Source organism: Sus scrofa, chromosome 1 (assembly GCF_000003025.6).
Source record: "Sus scrofa isolate TJ Tabasco breed Duroc chromosome 1, Sscrofa11.1, whole genome shotgun sequence".
NCBI lineage: Eukaryota > Metazoa > Chordata > Mammalia > Artiodactyla > Suidae > Sus > Sus scrofa.
Window position 1 is genome coordinate 270573724 of NC_010443.5, and position 20139 is coordinate 270593862.

General features: G+C 51.9%; 1 protein-coding gene across 3 annotated transcripts in view; it reads left to right on the forward strand.

The window, feature by feature from the left end:
• The window catches only part of ASS1 (argininosuccinate synthase 1), a 54931-nt gene extending 42290 nt beyond the window's left edge, over positions 1-12641 (forward strand). For all 3 annotated transcript variants that reach the window (XM_003353686.4, XM_005660523.3, XM_021070248.1), the window contains exons 12-15: positions 1168-1299; positions 7424-7580; positions 11361-11426; positions 12354-12641. In XM_003353686.4, the coding sequence (XP_003353734.1) occupies positions 1168-1299; positions 7424-7580; positions 11361-11426; positions 12354-12399 (401 nt within the window). In that variant the 3' untranslated portion in view covers positions 12400-12641. The remainder of the gene's footprint in view (positions 1-1167; positions 1300-7423; positions 7581-11360; positions 11427-12353) is intronic.

Sequence of the window (20139 nt, forward strand, 5' to 3'; positions counted from 1 at the left end):
CCTCATGGATACTAGTCAGGTTCCTAACCCACTGAGCCCCAACAGGAGCTCCCTGGAGTAGCACTTTTTTTTTTTTTTTTTTTTCTTGTCTTTTTGCCTTTTCTAGGGCTGCTCCCGCGGCATGTGGAGGTTCTCAGGCTAGGGGTCTAATTGAAGCTGTAGCCACCGGCCTACGTCAGAGCCACAGCAATGTGGGATCGGAGCCGTGTCTGCAACCTACACCACAGCTCACAGCAACGCCGGATCCTTAACCCACTGAGCAAGGCCAGGGATCGAACCCGCAACCTCATGGTTCCTAGTCGGATTCGTTGACCACTGTGCCATGACGGGAACTCCCTAGGGTGGCACTTCTAATCAGACCTTCCTCCCAGGGCCACACTCAGCCCAGAGCCGGTCACCTCCTTGTCACTCGGAGACCATTTGGTCCAAGCAACTTGTTCAGCAAATGGAGGACTTGGGTCTGAGCCGACAGGGCGGGAACTCAGTAAAGTCATCTTCCCACGCCCTCCGGGGCTTGGCCTTCATCACTGTTGGCCCACAGCGCCGGCCAGGGACCCGGAGGCCTGGATTCGGTTCCCTGCTCCTCTTCATCCACGTCCCTTCCCCTCCCGGCTCCGTGTCCCCATCTGTACAGTGGGGTCAGCACAGGTGACCAAGGAAGACAGGATTTCTCGGCAGGGACATGACTGCTGGGGAGCCGCTGGCTGAAGGTGGCGTGTGTGCGTGCACACGTGTCCACACGTCTGCATGCGTGTGCACAGCCATCCCTCCCCTGGCTCCCCGGTGGAAGGCAGGAAGGGACATTCGGAGCCCTGGACTCCACCATAGTTGGTTTAATTACAGGTTTTCAGCCGCAGGCCGGTGGGCACGGGTTGGGAAGAGGGGGGAGCGGCTCTGAAACCCTGTCATTTTCCATCGTCTGAGGGCCTCTTCGAAGGGGGGCATCTAGACATTTTCTCCACAAGCCGCAGAGTGGACTGTCGTGGCCCCAGCATGAACATAATGACAGATGCATTTTGCGGCAAGCTGGGAGTGAATGGGTCCGACCGGCTTGTCTCCTGTCACACGAGTCATTATTATTTTTTTTTTTTGTCATTTGCTGACAGTTTGGGTTTCATGCGTTTCTCTCTTTTTTCTGCCTTTCCCCCTGCCTGGAAAAATGGCTAGGTATCTACGAGACCCCAGCGGGGACGATTCTTTACCACGCTCATTTAGACATCGAGGCCTTCACCATGGACCGGGAGGTGCGCAAAATCAAACAAGGCCTGGGCTTGAAATTCGCCGAGCTGGTGTACACGGGTGCGTAGATTCTGCAGCCGCTCCCTTCCCCTCCCGACGCCGGGGCGTCCTCCTCCAGTCCTGCCCTGGCCACTGCCGCCTGCAGAGCCCGGAAGACGCAGGTGGAAGGGGATGGAGAGAGGGCAGGGGACGAGAGGGGACATTGCGGGGACCTGCCTCGTTCATAAGGTATCAAGGGAAAAGGGCCAGGTCCCCCACCCCCTCCCCGGGCATCCCGCTGCCTCTGCCACCTGCCACCCGCATGACCCCCAGCAGGGCCCGGGAAGCATCTCGTGTTATCTCTAGGGCTGCCAAGCTTTATCCAGCACGTGCCGGGTGCCTGGCACCGTGTGGGGACCCGAGCCATCCCAGGGGGTGTCCCAAACTTCCTACGAAACTAAACAGCCAGAGATTGAGGCTCAGAACCACAGGAGCTGCTGTAAAGATACACAACTGGAAGGGGCCTAGCTGGATTTGACCCCAGGTCAGCCTGTCTCCAGGCAGAACCCGGAGCCGCTGGGCATTGCATGGGCCAGGTCTCCCCTGGGAAATCACTAGGTCGGCTGTGTGCCCAACCCATGCGTGGCGTGGGGGTTGAGCTCCACGCTACAGGTGAGGAGGCTGAGCTTCTGCACCTTACCTGTTGTCGCAGCACTGGAACCCAGGCCTCCTGACTCCAGATCAGCCCTCATGTTAAAATAATTGGGACCAAATCCAGCCCATTGCCTGTTTTTGTTCAGCCCACGAGCTAAGACTAGTTTTTACATTGTTAAACGGTTGGGGAAATTTTTTTGCTTTTGGCTGCACCTGTGGCAGGCAGAAGATCCCAGGCCAGGGATCAAACCTGAGCCACAAGCAGTAACAATGGCAGGTCTTGAACAGCTTGGCCACAGGGAAACTCCACGTTAAAAATTACAATACTTTGTGGCACATGAAAATGATAGGAAATTCAAATTTCAGTGTCCATAAATAGTTTCTTGGAAGTTCCCGTTGTGGCTCTGTGGGTTAAGCCACCCGACTACTATCCATGAGGGTGCGGGTTCGATCCCTGGCCTTGCTCTGTGAGTTAAGGATCTGGCGTTGCCACAAGCTGTGGCGTAGGTCGAAGATGCGGCTCAAATCTGGCATTGCTGTGGCTGTGGTGTAGGCTGGCAGCTGCAGCTCTGATTCTACCCCTAGCCTGGGAATTTCCACATGCCATGAATGCAGACCTAAAAAAAAAAAAAAAAAAAAAAATAGTTTTTTGGGCACAGCCTTGCTCGTTCGTGTGCTTGCTGTCTGGGGCTCCCTTGGAACTCCCCGGCAGAGGTGAGTAGCTGCATAGCCCAAAGAGCCCAAAATAGTGTCCGTTTGGCCCTTCCTGAAAAGGGCTGACTCTGCTCTATAATATCAAGTCTCCCTCATTTGAGAAATCGTATCCAACAGCCCCTCTGAGCTGTTGGAAGGGCAGGCTGCTGCCTGAGGCTGGCCTTGCCGTCTCTGGGGTCCTGGATGTCAAGGGACCTCGGGAAAGTTAAAGTTTAGAGTAACCGCCTAGCTTGAGCCCCCACTGGCTTATATACCAAGCCTCGCCTCTTCCCCTAGCCCCCCACGGCGAGGTTTTCTTTCCTCCAAAACCTCCTCGTTGCTGTCGCTCTTCCTCGGATTTCAGCGGTGGGTATTGGCTGGCATTATTTCTCCCTCCCATCGTTCCCAACAGCTCCGAAGCCCCGTCCCCCGACCCCCTTCCCAGGTACAGACAGGTGTTTAAATACCATTGTCTCCTGCAAGCTCTCTCGCAACGGGGTTTCCACACAGAAACGTGGATTTTGGTTACAAAGGGGAGCGTCATTAAGACACGGCAGGCTGTGACGGGGGACAGCACCTGGCCGGGGCTGCTTCTGCGCCCAGGGCGTCCTCGGAGGCCGAGGGGGGCCGGGCTGCCGGCCTCTCTCCCTATGTTAGATCTCTGCCAATGGCCCTGAGCTGGGAAGTGGCGGATGTCCCCCGATCCCAGAGGGACACAGTGTAGACAGTTGTTGAAGGTGTCACAGCTGCTGAGCGTGGCCTTGAGCCTAGCACAAGCCAGCTACAGAGGCCAAGTTCTCGGCCACTCTGGTAGATCCCAGGGAGGTGGCTAGGAGGGTTGGGGCCATCAGCAGGGGGTGATCCAGAGGTGCGGTGGTGTGTATAGGGAGCCCCTGAGTGTCTGGGGCACAGCTGGGCTCCTGGCTGTGGGGCCAGTGCCTCTGACCCAGCTGCCTGGGTTGAGTCACTGCTGTCACCCACCGAAGCCTCTAAATCCCCCGATGAGCTACAGTGCTTAGGTTTAAAAGGAAATAAAACCTCAGAGTGGGAGTTCCCGTTTGGCTCAGCCAGTTAAGTACCTGGTGTTGTTACCGTAGCGGCTCCAGTTACTGCGGTGGCACAGGTTCAACCCCTGGCCTGGGAACTTCTGCATGCGCCCAAAAAAAAAAAAAAAAAAAAAAAAAGCAAAACCTCCTAGTAGAGGCCCCTTCCAGGGGGTTGTTATTAATTCTAATTGCACCCAGGTGCCCATAGATGTCAAGGTCAGCCTTAGGCAGCAGCCTGTTCCCCCAGCGGCTCAGTGGGGCTGTTGGCTAGGATTTCTCACATTAGGGATGCATAAGTGTTATAGAGCAGAAGTTTGCCTGAGCAACTTATTAAACCTCTCTGGGCCTCAGTGTCCTGCTCTGAGCAGTGGGGATAATTCTGCCTGTCTTACCAGGAGGATTAAATGCACGGATATTGGCAAAGCTGCTCAAACAGTGCCTGGCATGGTCTCTGAGCATGGGCGCAGGAAAAAGGGCCTTGCCTCTGATCTCGAGTAGGTCTGTCTCCTCCCTGGGCCTCAGTTCCTCTCCTGTTGAATAAAAGGCACCTGACCAGGTCCCTTCTGCATTCTGCCTAGCTCTCCTGTTAGACTGTGCCCGTCTGCTGTGGCACGTCGCATCCAGGGAGCCCCTGTGGCCCTTCTGCTCAGACACTGGGCCCACCCCGCAGTCATCCCCGCAGGCCCCCAGCCCCAGGACCCATCTCACTTTGGGGGGGAGCCCACCTCTCCCCTCGCCTCAGTTTCTTCTGCAGTCACATGGGTATAACGCACAACGGCTTGTGGTCCCAGGTGGTGCAGAATTTGGCCCAGCCCCACCCACAGAGCTTTCCCCAGCCTGGGACGTGCAGGGTCTCCCCAGGGCAGCACCCCAGTCTCACTGTCCCCCAGCCCCGGTTGGGTCTGCTGGGAGGAGAAATCTGAACGTGAGGCCCCCACGGGGGCGGGGAGGATCCTGAGATAAAGTCTAAGCCAGGTGCTCCTGCAGGGGTCTCTGCCCCCCTATCTCTGTCTCTGTCTTCCGCCTGGCTTCCAGCCTGGGAACTGAAAGTTCCATTTATCCTAACTTAGAAAGATGGCCTGGCCACCGGAGCATGGTGGGGGATGGGTGGCATCCGTGTCCCCTCCCACAGAGGTCTGGGCTAGAGTCAGGAGTGCTCAGGATCTCGCTGTGTGGCTTTGTCAAGGCTCTTTCCCTCTCTGGGCATCTGTCTCCCCATACTCAATGAGGGCTGCTGGAGGCTGTGTTTAAAACTCAAAAGCGAGTTCCCCTTGTGCCTCAGCGGGTTAAGGACCTGACTAGTGTCCATGAGGATGCTGGTTCGATCTCTGGCCTCCATCAGTGGGTTAAGGATCTGGCGTTGCCAAGAGCTATTGTGTAGGTCACAGATGCAGCTCAGATCCTGCTTGCTGCAGCTATGGCTGCGGCATAGGCTGGCGGCTGCAGCTCCAATTCAACCCCTAGCCTGGGAACTTCCATGTGCTGCAGGCGCAGCCCCAAAAAGCAAAAAAAAAGTCAATCTCGAAAGCAAAACACTCGCGGAGTCGACACAGCCCCCTGGGGAGTGGTTAGAATTACCTCACTGTGCAAACGAGGAAATCAAGGCACAAAGAGATTACATTGCTTGTCAAGGTAGAGCCAGATGTGACCTCAAATGGCCAGGAGCCACCCCTTCTCTCCCCGCCCGGCCCTCCCCCCTGTCTGCCAGCCACCAGCCCCCAAGGCGGAGGGGCCTGCTCCCCTTTCCCACGGAAGGCCTCAGCAGGTGCCCCTGGGGGCCCGGTCCGCCAACAATAGCCACAGACCCAGGGCTGACCTGGCCCTTTATCAGGCCAGGAGATCGCACACCATCTGGCCCCACAGCTGCCCAGGTGGGCTCACCTTCCCAGCTCCGTTTCAGGGAAACCCTACCCCTCACCTGGCCCTCCCCCAACCCCAGCTACGGCCCCCCTGCCCTCAGCAGAGACTGAGAGAAGCCTCTGTCCAGACCCCCGGCATACTGAGGGGGGCCGTGGCCTGAACAGGTGGCCCTTCCTGGCTGAGGGATCTGGGGGACAAATTTGGGTGTCGCGGGAGGCAGCACCTCTCTCCAGGTACCTCCAACGGCATGTCACAGGTACAGACGAGAAAGCTCTGAGATGATCTCATGAAGCAGAGCTGTTATACCTTGGGCCCCCTGAGGTCAGGCCGGGGACCCCCCCATGGCAGCCTGTGTAATCTTGGAGAAGTCTCTGGAATCCCCTGAGCCTGACACTCTTTATGCAGCAAAGAGCAAGGCTAAGAGAGGTTTTCCTCCTGGCGCTGTTCAGGAGGATCTGAAGAGCTGGTGCAGATGGAGAACTCAGCACAGGACCTCTGCTTTCTATGTGGACATCTTTGCATATGAAAATATTACCAGTATTTTTCTTCCTTTTTTTTCATTTTTGGCCTCCCCTTGGCATGTGGAGTTCCCCAGCCAGGGATCAGATCCGAGCAGTAGTTGGGACCTAAGCCACAACTGTGGCAATGCCAGATCTTAACCCACTGTGCAGGCCAAGGATCGAACCTGCATCCCAGGGCTCCAGAGATGCCTCTGATCCCGTGGTGCCACATCGGGAACTCCTAAAAACATTTGCAGTGTTGTAAAGACAGCCCCACTGATTTCCAAGGGGGCTGCCCATCCTGAGAGTGGGGCTCTTCCTGGCTCTTAGCCAGTGTTCTCAGCAGCCTCTGAGCCTGGGGCCTCCATGCACAGCAGGCCTGCTGGCCCTGGGAGCGGGGAGCAGATGGAGAAACAGGCAGAGAGAGGCGAAGGCCATGTACCCATGGTCTTTCTGACCAAACACACCACCCGGCTGGGCACCACCATTGCTCAGGCCCAGGGACATGTGTCTGTGTCTTTTTTTTTTTTTTTTTTTTGTCTTTTTGCTATTTCTTTGGGCCGCTCCTGCGGCATATGGAGGTTCCCAGGCTAGGGGTCGAATTGGAGCTGTAGCCACCGGCCTACGCCAGAGCCACAGCAACGCGGGATCCGAGCCGTGTCTGCGACCTACACCACAGCTCACGGCAATGCCAGATCGTTAACCCACTGAGCAAGGGCAGGGACCGAACCCACAATCTCATGGTTCCTAGTCGGATTCGTTACCCACTGCACCACGACGGGAGCTCCTATGTCTGTGTCTTACCTGGGGTCTCCTGCCCAACTGTCTCCTGCCCTGATAAGACTGAGCCCCCCCACCCCCGCTCCACTCAGTGAGTAAAGGACAGGCCCCTTCACCACCGTCTCCCCAGCACCTGCCCTGTGGCACTACGGGAATGTCTGCAGCATGACCCAATGGGTTAGATCCCCTCGTCCTGACCATTGGTGGAGGGGAGGAGGTGACTGCCTTGCAGTGTAGAAGGAACCCTCCTTTCCACAAGAATCCTGGAGTTCCTGTCGTGGCTCAGTGGAAATGGATCTGACTAGTATCCTTGAGGACGTAGGTTTGATCCCTGGCCTCTCTCTGTGGGTTAAGGAGCTGATGTTACCATGAGCTGTGGTTAGGTCGCATATGCAGCTCAGATCCCACATTGCCGTGGCTGTGGCGTAGGCCAGCGGCTATGGCTCTGATTCGACCCCTGGCCTGGGAACCTCCATATGCCACAGGGGATGCCCTAAAAGACAAACAAAACAAAACAAAAACAAAAACAAGAATCCCTCAAGGTCACAGGACAAGGGCACGTGAACTCCACAGTGAGGAGGCAGGTGCATGACTGCCCCCCCAGGCTCACATCTGCCCTTCCCTGTGTCCTGGACCCAGGCAGGCAGCACCCTTGCTCTCTCCTCCCCACAGGTTTCTGGCACAGCCCCGAGTGTGAATTTGTCCGCCACTGCATCGCCAAATCCCAGGAGCGTGTGGAAGGGAAGGTGCAGGTGTCCGTCTTCAAGGGCCAGGTGTACATCCTCGGCCGGGAGTCCCCACTGTCCCTCTACAACGAGGAGCTGGTGAGGTAGGCGCCCCTGGCACCCAGCTGACACCCTCAGTCCGGTGTCTGCTCTGACTGGTCTTCTCAACAAATATGTGCCTGAGCACATGCAGGGCACAGAGGACACAGTCCTGAAGAGTATCCACACCATCTATGCCCTCCTGGCACCTCCAGGCTAGCTGGCAAGGAAGACCCCAATCGAGGGATCACCCACCTATGGGATGAGGGAAGGTGCTCCTGGGCTCTGTGGAGATACAGGATACCCTAGCTGGGTATAATAATGGGATGAGGGAGAAGCCTCCCCCACTACTCACCCCAGAAGTCTTCTCTGAGCTGGTCTCCAGAAGGCAGTGAGCCAGCTGGAGAGGGGGTGGGAGAGTTTCCAGAGAGACCATGTCCTGTGCAGAGGTTCTGAGCCTTGGAAGAATCCAGAACATCCCCAACATGATAAGGACCTGAGTGTGAGGGTCCCAGAGCCAGATCTTAAAGGGAAGGACACCATCAGACCTATGGCTAAGACCCCTCTGGCTGCTCTGGGGAATGGATGGGAGTAAGATGGGAGCGGCAAGGTGGGAACCAGGGCTCCCTGAGGGATGCAGTCATGGCTTGGACCAGGCAGATGGTTCTGGGAAGAGAGAGAAGCAGATGGACTTGGCAGAGTTTTAGAAGGTGGAATTGAAAGGGCTTGGGTGGGGAGGAAGATGGAAGAATCCAGAATCGCTGGGTTTTTTTGGCCAGAGCCACTGGGTACATTTTGGTGGTGATGATGGAGGTGAGGGAACCAGGCAGGGGCAGTCATGCCTTTGGACTTGAGCATCTCAAGGATGCGTTTTCATTGAGGTCTGCCAGGGGAACTCTAGTTGGCCACTGGACACATATAGTCAGATGAGAAGGAGCCAGAAGGAAACCTTCCTACATGATGGGCCAGGCCGAGGGCACCGCAGTTGGGGAGCCCTGGTGGACGGTGTGTCAAGGGTAGCAGTTGCCTATGAGCTGCACCTGTGTTTGTGACATGACTGAGAAGGTGGGCTTGACCCTTTGGAGGTCACCTGGCCAAACAAGAGGTGGGGACAGGCAGCCCCACCTGACTCAAGTCCCAGGCCCGGCTCAGCTCCAGCTGAGGCCACCTCTCCCCCTCCCGGAAGCCGGTCAGGAATTAAAGCACGAGTTTTGTTTGGCAGTCAATATTATTTTTCTCTGTCCCTTCTCTTTGCCATGTTGTGTTTCTCCCCCCCCCTCAATCTTTCTAAACACTTTATAAGCCATAAATATAACCGAATCAGTTTAGATCAGTCGGGGTAAATGTCAAATTATCTTCTCTCTTTCTCTCTCTGGCTCTTTCTTCCCTCCCCCTCCAAATCAACAGCCTCTAATAATCTGTCCAACCCTTCATTAAGCCTTACAGCCTCACTCGGGGAGATTAAATGAATAAAGTAAAAAGGGAAAGGGGAAAAAAAAAGAGAGAAAAGCAGGAGCATTTATTCTCACTGTGTCTCCGACCATTTCCCTTTTCTTTCTCATTTCTACATCGCTGACTTGAAAGCCCTTGAGTGACAGCGTCACAGGGACCAGCAAGGAAGCCGCGAGAGGCAGCAGAACTGGAAATGCCGCGGCACAGTAGGTAGAAAGTAACGTAATTATAGAGCAGGTCAGAGCCACTCGAATGAACAAAAATAAAAGCACAGAGGTTTTCTGTAGACCTTCAGGGGAGGTAAAAAAAAAAAAAAATCATTGTAAACTCTTTTTTCCACCAGCCCCTCCCACCCCACCCCACCCCAACCATGATTTTTAAAAAGAGGTTTCTCAGTTCCCAAGAAACACCCCTGGGAACTCTTCGGCAGTCTGGTGGGACAGGTCTCTTTGCAGGGGCTGCTCGGGTGTCTGGAGAGCCCGTGGGGGGGGAATAGAGGGGGAGAGTTTGTTTTGACTCATGAGAGATGGACCTGGAGGAGCAGGAAGGGGGTCCCAGCCCTGCTTTCTCCCTGGGCTGAGCGCAGGGCCCCTTCCCAAGGGGACGAGGTGATTCAGACAGCGGGAGCCAGGCTGGGTGTCCGAAGCCTGCTCGTGATGGTTTGCAGGGTCGGGGTAGGGACCGTGTTAAGCTTCGTTTATCACCCCCAGCAAGGTCGGTAAAGGCCATTCAAGGAAGCTGATGCTTGGGTTTGGTCCAGCTCTTCCTCTGCCTGGCGAGGGTGCCAAGCGGCACCCCCTCGGAGCCCTGATGCCACCTCCCCTCACAGAGGACTTGATGGTCGGTTCCTGGTGGCTTCAGCCACCTGAGCCCAGGAGGGGCCAGTGAGGTGAAAAGGAGGGGTGCCGTGAGCGTGGGAGTCCCCTGAAGGTCAAGGCGAGGGCACGGTGGGGGAGGCGCAAAGCCCAAGTCCTGAACGAGTGGCAGGGCAGCCGGGCGCAGGGACCCCGTTTGTTTGTTGTACAAAGTCCACGGTGCACAAAGAGCCAGTCAGAGGCACGGCCTTGGGGTCCCGGGAAAACGGCAGATCCCCTCCGCCCTCCCCCCTCTCAATCTCACCTCTCTGGAGAAGGCTCCTGAGGGGACAGGCCACCTCCTTGTCATCGAGAACCTTGAGACTGCTTTGTCCTGAGGCTGGAGTTCTGCAGACATGCAGACAAGGGGCTGATTCAGGGCAGGACGCAGCAAGGGGCCCGTGAGAAATGGGAGGGACCCCCTTTCCCCTGGGGTGGGGGGGGCTCAGAGGGTGGCCTTATGGAGTCAGATCTGAGACCATAGCGCCCTGAACTTGTCCTCAAAGAGGGTATCACGGTCATAATTCTCAAAGGCAGATGGGTGATTGATTGCTTATGTCTGCACTGGCCACGCACCTCCCCCCCCCATGTTCTTATTTTCTCAGCACCTGGCACAGTGCCTGGCAGATAGTAGGTGCTTAATAACTACCTGAGTAAGTGAATGTGTGAATGAATGAATGATGTTAGTAACAGCGAGTTCTTGCCAGGTGCCAGCTCCATCATTTGGAGCCGATGATAAGGCAGAGAGCCCCATTTCACAGGTCAAAGGCTGAAGCTCAAAGAGCAGGTGTCTGCCCTAAGCACTGTGGGGGGGCTGGAGCCAGGATGCTCACCCGGGTGGCCGGACCTGAATGACTGGTTGGGAAGGGTTCCAAAGGGCAGCTAAGTGAGAACGGCCAAGAGATGACGGCTGTCCAGTCCGTAAGGTGGAAACTGCAGATGGGGCGGAGGCGATCTGTTGAGTACAGTGGGGGTTGACCAGGCACTTTTCAGCCTGGTCTGGGTACCTGGGTGTGATGGATTCCATGGGGTCCCCCTCGTTGGGTGCAAAGGATTTACTGGACAAATCTTGAATGCTGGGGCCTCTTGCAGCTTGAGGGATGTTGTCACACAGAGCTGGGCTGTCTGGTGTGTGATCCCTGGCCTCCCAGGCCTTCAGGCCATTAGACATCATCAGCTGTTCACTGGACCATTCTCCAAGCCCCCCATGGCACGAGAGCAGAGCTGGCTTCGACCTGTCCTCAGGTTACAGACACGGTGCTCCGGTTCGTGGGTGTTCACCATTCACCGGGCTGGCAGCGCTGGCTGGGCCAGGACCCAAGCTGTCCATTTGCATAGCAAAGAAGTGGCTCCCTGCTCTCCAGCCCCGGCACGAGGCCTGGTCCAGGGTAGGGCTCCCTGAATTGGAAGCCATGGAAGGAAAAGCCGGAGTGCAGGGAGGGTCAATCAACATAGGGGAGATGCCTGGGTGTCTGGACCTCGGATGCAAGAGCAAGGCCTGGCTGGGGGCGCTGACAAGCTTCTGCTCTCTCCTTGCAGCATGAATGTTCAGGGAGACTACGAGCCAGTCGATGCCACTGGCTTCATCAACATCAACTCCCTCAGGTGAGAAGCTCCAGGCCCCGGTGTGTCCTCAGACCCTCAGTAGGGGGAACAGGCTCTGCCGGGACCTCGATGCTCTGAGCACCGCCCTGCCCTAGACAAGCCCCACCATCCTGACCCCTTGATCACAGCATCCTCAGGGCTCTGGATGCAACCTGCTTCCATCCTCTTCGGCACTGTCACTACTGTGGCTCTGCTTTGGTCCCTGGCCCGGGAACTTTCACTTGCCAAGGGCGTGCCGCACACACACATAAAAAGAAAGCAAGCCTTGGAAGGTCACCTGGCCAGCTCCTGCCTTCGCGTCCCCATACCTGAGCTGCAGGAAGGCCTGTCTGTCCAGTTCCAGGTTCTTAATCCCCAGCTTCCTTCTCATGGGGCTTGGGGTTGGGAATAAAGCATGAGTCTCTCTCTCTCCTCTCCCTGATAACCTGCCCTCAGCACAGGGCCACTTCCTCCCAGAGCCAGCATCCTGCCCCTGGAGCCAAGACTGGGAGAGACGGCAAGTCTGGCCTGACCGCCCTCCAGCCCAACCGCCCTGGGTGCTCTCCCCTCCCCCCTAGTCACCTCCACCTCCCCGCCTCCTTCACCCTGTTTGTATTTTATGACTCTGCAAACCCTTTTAAATGGCTCCAAACACTTCAGGTTTTCATAATGGCCTCTTTATCTCTCCCATTGCCAGTTAAATGCTTTGTCTACAACAATGACAAGCAATGTTTTTGCCCTAAGATAAATTAATTACATTATCCTGATTGGGGGGCAGGAGGGGCCAGGGCAGGAGAAGGAAGAGCGGGAGAAAAAAAAAAGACAACATCACACACATCTTAACAAACAGCTGCCCCCCCCCACCCCAGCTCCGCCTGAATTAATTGAACTGAGTGCATGTTGTCATTGTCAATTTACATTTTTCTTTGTTTTGAATCTGGTTTACAGGCTGAAGGAATATCATCGCCTCCAGAGCAAGGTCACTGCCAAATAGGCTGGGTGACAATGAGGAGCTGGGCCCCCTCACTTTGCCCATCTCTCAAGTACAGCTGCTAATTGTTGTGATCCTGTGCAACTGTGACTTGTTCTCCGGGGCTAGCAGTGTCGTGGGGGTGCCAGGCCCCAGCTTTGTTCCCTGATCCCTTGCAGCCTGCAGAAGTGGTCAGCAAACGGAAGGGTAGGGGGTGGCTGCCGTAAGGGGCTGTAAAATGATGATTAAAAAAAAATAATACATTCGTCTTTCGTTTCTTTATTTCTGCAGAGAGGGGGTAAAAGAGTGTGTGTGTGTGTGTGCACGTGTGTGTATGTGTAGTCAGGCACGCTTTTCTTAAACCAACCTTTGTGTTTTCTGAGTTGAGTGCTGCCCAAGGCCGCCTTTTGCCAGAAACCCTGTTTATTGGGAAGAATAGACCCCTGTCTCCAGCAAAAACCATAGACTCCAGGAGCGCCCACCTGGTCAGACCCTCGCCCAGCAGCCTGGCACTGGGCTACCAACTGTGGCCCTGAGGCACGTGCCAGGGAAACTGAGTCGAATTTAGGTGGCATACCTAGGGGCATCCTGCCCACAGCCCACCATCACCTCCTGGAATGGGGGCCATGACTGCACACGAAGTTTCCCCACCACGGCTGGACGGCCTTAAGTAGCCTACATTACAAGGGAGGAAGACCCCGAGTAAGAAGAGAAGCCTGAGCAGAGAGGACAAGAGCACAGACAGAATCTGAGGCCCGGAGGTGGGGAGAGGAGGCATGAGCACAGTAACCCAAGCGGGCTGCAAAGTGCCCTCTGTCCCCGCTCCTCAAGCCTCGGCCCAGAGCCAACGTGTTTGTGCTTGACTCCGCCCCCTTGGTCATATCTGATTGGACCAAGGCTGGACACCTGACTAGAGCTGGGCCAATCAGAATCTCCGTCCCAGGGATTGGGCCAGGGGCACAGGAGGTGGTCGGAAGTGAGGACTGGTGGGGTGCCCTGAGCCTGGACAAGCAGACGGCAAGGGAAGCAAGAGGGAAGTGATGGGAAGAGTGGGTCTCCGGGTGCACATTATGGAGGCTGGTGGCGTTTCTTTCCTTGGATTCTCTGAGACACCGTGGTGTTCTCATAATCAATTAGCATTTAGGGCTTAAGCTGGTGAGAGTCTGGTACTTGCGCTCAGACGCACCGTTACTGGGAAGACCTGAGTGCTGGGTGCTCTGGGCTCTGCCCTGGTTCTGAACTCCATTCGGCAGCCTTGGTCAATGAAGGTTCCCTCCTCCCTCCCGCTCTCCCTCCGCCGCAGGTGCAGCACGTGTAAGTTCCCAGGCTAGGGTCCGATTGAAGCCACAGCTGCCGGTCTATGCCTCAGCCACAGCAACGCCAGATCTGAGCGGCGTCTGTGGCCTACACCGCAGCTCAGGGCAATGGCAGATCTTCGACCCACTGAGCAGGGCCAGGGATAGAACCCCCAACCTCATGGATGTTAGGTTCATCTCTGCTGAGCCACAACGGGAACCCCGAGGGTTTCTTTCAAAAGTTTTGTCTTTAAAGTTTTTTCCTCTTATGAAAGCTATAAATGAATAACTCAGTGAATATTAACTCTGTGCCAGACAGTTTTCTACACAATTCTTCCACAGTATCTCAATGAATCGTCAAAATGTCACTGAGGTAGCCGCTTTTATCTCTGGCAGGGGAGGCGACTGAGATGCAGAGAAATTAATTTGCAAAGTTCAGTTATCTAGCAAGTGACAGAGCCAAGAATTAAACCCTGACCTGGCTGACCTCCCAAATCTTGTGTGTTTATGTCCTTAACTATCATTAGGCTACATCTTACTTTCAAAAAATAATTATAAACACTGCTTATACTTAGTTTATTTCTTCTCAGTCATATTTTTCTACAGCTTACAGTTAGGTTAAAGTATTTTAAAAGCAAGTGTTTTACCCTGCTTTTAAATTAACATTACATCATAAACAGTTTTCTACATCAAAAACTCTTATTAGACAATTTCAACAACTATATAATATTCTATTATACTGGTACCTCCAACTTACTTAAACTTCTCCATTTATAGACTTAGTTTTTTCCATTCTAAATTATTTTCTTGCCTTCTGTTGGATTTAATGGAGATTAGCAGTTGGTTTATTAGCTATACTTTTGGTCATTTTAGTGGTTCCTCTGGGTTTACAATGTCTATATATCTTTAGCTTATCACAGTCTACCTTCGTTAATGTTATATTATCTCACGTGTTATATAAGAATCTTAGACTGTAGAGTTCCCACTGTGGCACAGTGGGTTAAGAATCTGACTGCAGGGAGTTCCCGTCGTGGCTCAGTGGTTAACAAATCCGACTATGAACCATGAGGTTGCGGGTTTGATCCCTGGCCTCGCTCAGTGGGTTAAGGATCCGGCGTTGCCGTGAGCTGTGGTGTAGGTCGCAGACACAGCTCGGATCCCGCATTGCTGTGGCTGTGGCATAGGCCAGTGGCTATAGCTCCAATTCGACCCCTAGCCAGAACCTCCATATGCCACAGGTGTGGCCCTAAAAAGACAAAAAAAGAGAAAAAAAGATTACAAATAAGAAGGGTATGTGCTTATATTTTTTCTTGTATAGCATTTGTAATGTTTCTTTCATAAATATTTGATAGAATTCATAAGTGAAGCCATCCAGGCCTAGAATTTTCTTGGTGGGTGCTTTTAATGTATAAATTCAGTTTCTTTTATTTATTTTGGGTTATGTTGTCTATTTCCTCTTGGACCAACTTTGAGTACTTGTATCTTTTGAGGAATTTTCCCAGTCCACTTAGAGGTAGTCAATTTTATTAACGTAAAGCTTTTCATAATATTTTATTATTTTCCTTAATTGTCTACAGGATTGGTAGTGATGCCCCTCTTTCATTACTTGCCTTGGTAATTTGTGTCTTCCTTTTTTTGTTTTTTCTTTTTAGCATTTTTTTAGGGCCACACTTGTGGCGTATGGAGGTTCCCAGACTAGAGGTCAAACTGGAGCTATAGGAGTTCCCATTGTGGGGCAGCAGAAACGAATCCGACTAGGAACCATGAGGTTTCGGGTTCAGTTCCTGGCCTTGCTCGGTGGGTTAAGGATCCGGCATTACCGTGAGCTGTGGTATTAGTTGCAGACATGGCTCGGATCCCATGTTGCTGTGGCTGTGGTGTAGGCTGGCAGCTGCAGCTCTGATTCAACCCCTAGCCTGGGAATGTCCATATGCTGCGAGTACAGCCCTAAAAAGAAAAAAAAAAAAATTGGAGCTGTAGCTGCCAACCTACACCACAGCCACAGCAATGCCAGATCCTTAACACTGAGCAAGGCCAGGGATCAAATCTGCATCCTCATGGATGCTAGTCAGATTTGTCTCCACTGTGCCACAGTGGGAACTCTGTGTTCTTGATCAAAGTAACTAAAAGCTTTTTGTTCTTGTTCCTCTATATGTAATGTCTCTTTTTTATAAAGACTTTATTGCTGATCTTTAGCAATCTGATTATAATGTGCCTTGTTATGATTTTCTTATGTTTATTCTACTCGGAATTCATTGAGCGTGAACCTGTGAATTTTTATCAAATTTGGAACATTTGCGGGTTTTTTCTCAAATTTGTTTGTCTCCTTTCTGGCAATCTAATTATACATATCATAGACCATTTGAATTGTTCTATAAGTCGCTGAGACTCAGTTAATTCTCCTTTGTTTAGTCTGTTTTCTCTCTGAGCTTCTTTTTATTGCTGTTTTCAAGTTCATCGGTTCTTTCTTCTGCACTATCAAATCTGCAATTAATCTTATCAGGTGTATTTTTCATTTCAGATGTTTTTTAGTTTTGTTTTTTTGGCCACGCCTGCAGCATATGGGAGTTCCTAGGCAAGGGATCAAATCCTAGCTGCAGCTGCAACCTGTGCCACAGCTGGGGGCAATGTCAGATCCTTAACCGTCTTTGCCACAGCAGGAACTCCTCGGGTAATTTCTGCATCACTACATGAGTCATTTTTATGGATCCAGTTTCTCTCATCCTCATGCCTGTTTTCCTTTACATCCTTGAGCATATGGAACATATTCATAATGGCTGCTTTAATGTCCTTTGCTGTTAATTCTATTGTCCCTGTCACTGCTTGGTCTGCTTCTATTGACTCATTTGTCTCCTAACTCTGCGTCACATTTTCTTTTTCTTTTTTTCTTTTTGTCTCTTTAGGGCCACACCCACCCTATGCAACATATGGAGGTTCCCAGGCCAGGGATCCAATCAGAGCTGTAGCCACTGGCCTACACCACAGCAACTCAGGACCCAAGCCATATCTGTGACCTACACTACAGCTCACGGCGACACCAGATCCTCAACCCACTGATCAAGACCAGGGATTGAACCTGCATCCTCTTGGATGCTAGTCGGGTTTGTTAACCACTGAGCCATGATGGGAACTCCTGGGGCACGTTTTCTGCTTCTTTGTATAGCTCATAACTTTAAAACGTTGATGATGGCATCATAACCTGGCATGTTGGATTTTCTTGTATTCCCTTGAAGAGTATTAGACTTCTTTAAAGGAGGCAGTTTGGTTACTTATAGATTAGTTTGATCCTTTAAAAGTTTGCTTAGTTTTTAGTCTTTATTCTAAAGATAATTAAGCTCTACTTCTAAGGAGTGGTGTTTCTAGGGTTCTTATTTGATGACTTGTATTCGGTGAGGATGCACCACTCTGGCTGGAGGAACCTTAAACAATGTCCTGTCCTGTACACGATTCCCAGGCCTTTTTCTTTCCTTGAAAATCATTCTTGTGTATGTTTGTGGGATTCCACTCTGTACTTGAGGAGGCTGGCATCTGCCAAAGTCTCAATTAAACACTATGCAAATGGCTGGAGATCTTTCTCTTAGTAGCTCCCTCCTCTCCAGTCACGAGTCCCATGTATTTCAACTGCCTTGACCTCCCCAAACCCTATCTGTCTTCTTGGCTCAGTAAGCTCCCTGGACCCTTTGTCTCCTGTCTCCATTATGCAATTTGGGAATTATCTCCAGGCAGAAAATTAGGCAAGAGCAGAGCTCATGTTTGTCGTTTCCATTTTTTTTCACAGTCCTGGGCTGCCTGTTGTTGAAAATAGTTGTTCCTTGTGTTTTGTCCAATTTCTGTTGTTTATAGTGAGAGTATAATTCTAGACTATCTTACTCCATCATGGACAGAAGTGGAAGTTGATTTTTTTTCAATATAAAAGTAATATATTCTAGATACCCCTAGGCCATCCTGGTCTGGGGTCTCACTTAATATCTCATTAACATAAGCCACATTGTTTCTCATCCCTGTTGAACCAATACCCACCCACCTTGGCTCCTATCTCACTCAGCCTAAAAATCCAAAGTGCTGGAGTTCCCTGGTGGCTCAGTGAGTTAAGGATCTGGTGTTGTCACTGCTGTGGCTCTGCTCACTGCTGTGGTTTGGGTTCAACCCCTGGTCCGGGAAACTTCTGCATGCTAAGGTTGTGACCAAAAGAAAAAAAAATCCACGCATTCCTGTTGTGGCTCAGTGGAAACGAATCTGACTAGTATCCATGAGGATGCAGGTTTGATCCCTGGCCTCGATCCATGGGTAAAAGATCCAGTGTTGCTGTGAGCTATACTGTAGGTCTCAGATGTGGCTTGGATTCCTCGTTGCTGTGGCTGTGGTGTAGGCTGGCAGCTGTAGCTCCAATTCAACCCCCCGCCTGGGAACTTTCATATGCCATGAATGCAGCCCTTAACAAAAAAAAAAAAAAAAAAAAAAAAAAAAAAGGAAAGAAAAAAAAAGAAAGAAACAAAGTCCTTACTACAGCCAGCACCAGCTACCAGACATGGACATACAACAGGAACCTCCAGACCCAGACAAACCACAAGATTACAGCAGCTTCCTGAATGATCCCACCTGAGACCAGCAGAAAAACCACCAACCTGACAACCTATGGGCACATGAGAATAAATACATAAGGTTTTGCTTGATGGCATTGTTTGCATTATTTATTTTGCTGCAATAGATAATCAATACCTGTACTATGACCTAGAAATGTCTTCATGATCTGGCTCCCTGCCTTACCTTGCTTCGCTCTCCCTCTCGCCCTGCTCCAGTCTGCTGAGTTACCTGCTGTTCCTCAAACAGGGTGAAAGCTCTGCCTCAAACCGCCTCCCCCACACTCATAGAGCTCAGTCTGGCACTTGCTGTATGTTTTACCCTTTCTCTTCTCCATTGCACATCTCGTCACCTGACATATTAGGCACAGCTTTGCTTTGTGTGTCTAATCATTTTTTATTGGGTACTGGGCATTGTTGAATGTTTCTCCCACTAGACAGGAAGCTCCACATGGGCAGAGACTGGGACTTTCTTGTTCACAGATGTGTCCCATGTGCCAAAACTATGCTTGGTCCATAATAGATGGTCAATAAAATTTTTTTTCTTTTTTTCAGCAGCGCCTGTGGTGTATGGAAGTTCCCAGACCAGGGGTTGAATTGGAGCTGCAGCTGTGGCCTACACCACAGCCACAGTAACACCGGAGCCAAGCCGAATCTATGACCTACACTGCAGCTTGTGGAAACACCATATCCTTAACCCACTGAGCGAGGCCAGGGATTGAACCTGCATCCTCACAGAGACAACACCAGGTCCCTAATCCTCTGAGCCATAATGGGAACTCCTCAATAAATATTTCTTAGTGAATAAACAGCTATCTGGTCTTCATTAGCTCAGAAGCCACATCCAAAGAACTTCAGGGACTCACACTCCCTCCTCCCACCCCCACTTCAGGGCTTTCCCTGCTCCAGAAGCCCAAGGAGTGGTACCTAGGTCCTCAGGAGCCATTCCAACCCAATCCTCATGCCATAGCCCAGGACCTGCCTTCACATGCCTCTGTACCTTGTGTCACTCCACTTCAGCCACTGCCCATGCCACTGGCTGCTGCTCCAGCTCTCAAGACTGCTGCTCAGCTCCACTGAGAAGTGGGTAGGAAACGGCCACTTTTTAGAGGGTCTGGACAAGGGTTGTCTGAATACCAAGATGTTGGAACTTGTACTTCTTCATATACAAAGCCCTCTTCACCTGAGCTTGCAGATGTGGCCAAATGGTCTGGGTTGGCAAGGGTTTCAATCAATAACCCCCAGCTGCCACTAGAACCACCTCATCCTCCATCTAGAAGATCCTATGGCAGGCTTGGCTCATCTGGACTGACTCTGCCTTCTTTCAGGGTAGTTTCTGTCCTTGGGAGACCCTGGATCTCCCCACCCCTGGCTTTTATGGAGTTGCCCCCAGACCATTACAGAAATATGATTATGTCTGAATCAGCTCCTCCCAACATTGGAGATCTTTTCCTAGACACATGTTTAGCTCAATTCAATCAGGAAATGCAAATAGATATGGGGGCATAGGTAGGGCTGTTAGTATCTCACACCATTGTTACCCTGGGCTCATCCAGAGTGTCCTAGTAGAACAATATCAAAAATTATGGAAACTTTGGAAAATAATTAGGAAAATATTCATTTCTGAATCCAACATGTTCACCAAAATGTTTTGATTAATAGTGTTTCCTGCTAGTCATTTTTGCATACGCACATTTGTTTTCATGCACATAATATAATTTGTCTGCATTGCGAACCTGAACTCTTGCTTCATTTTTTTCACTTAACAGCATAGCATTATTAATTTTCCGCATTGTGGACAGGCTTCATAACAAACTTAAATTGCATAATTAAAATGGGTGAATCTTGGAGTTCCCTTAGAGAGCAGCGGGTTGAAGATCCAGCATGGT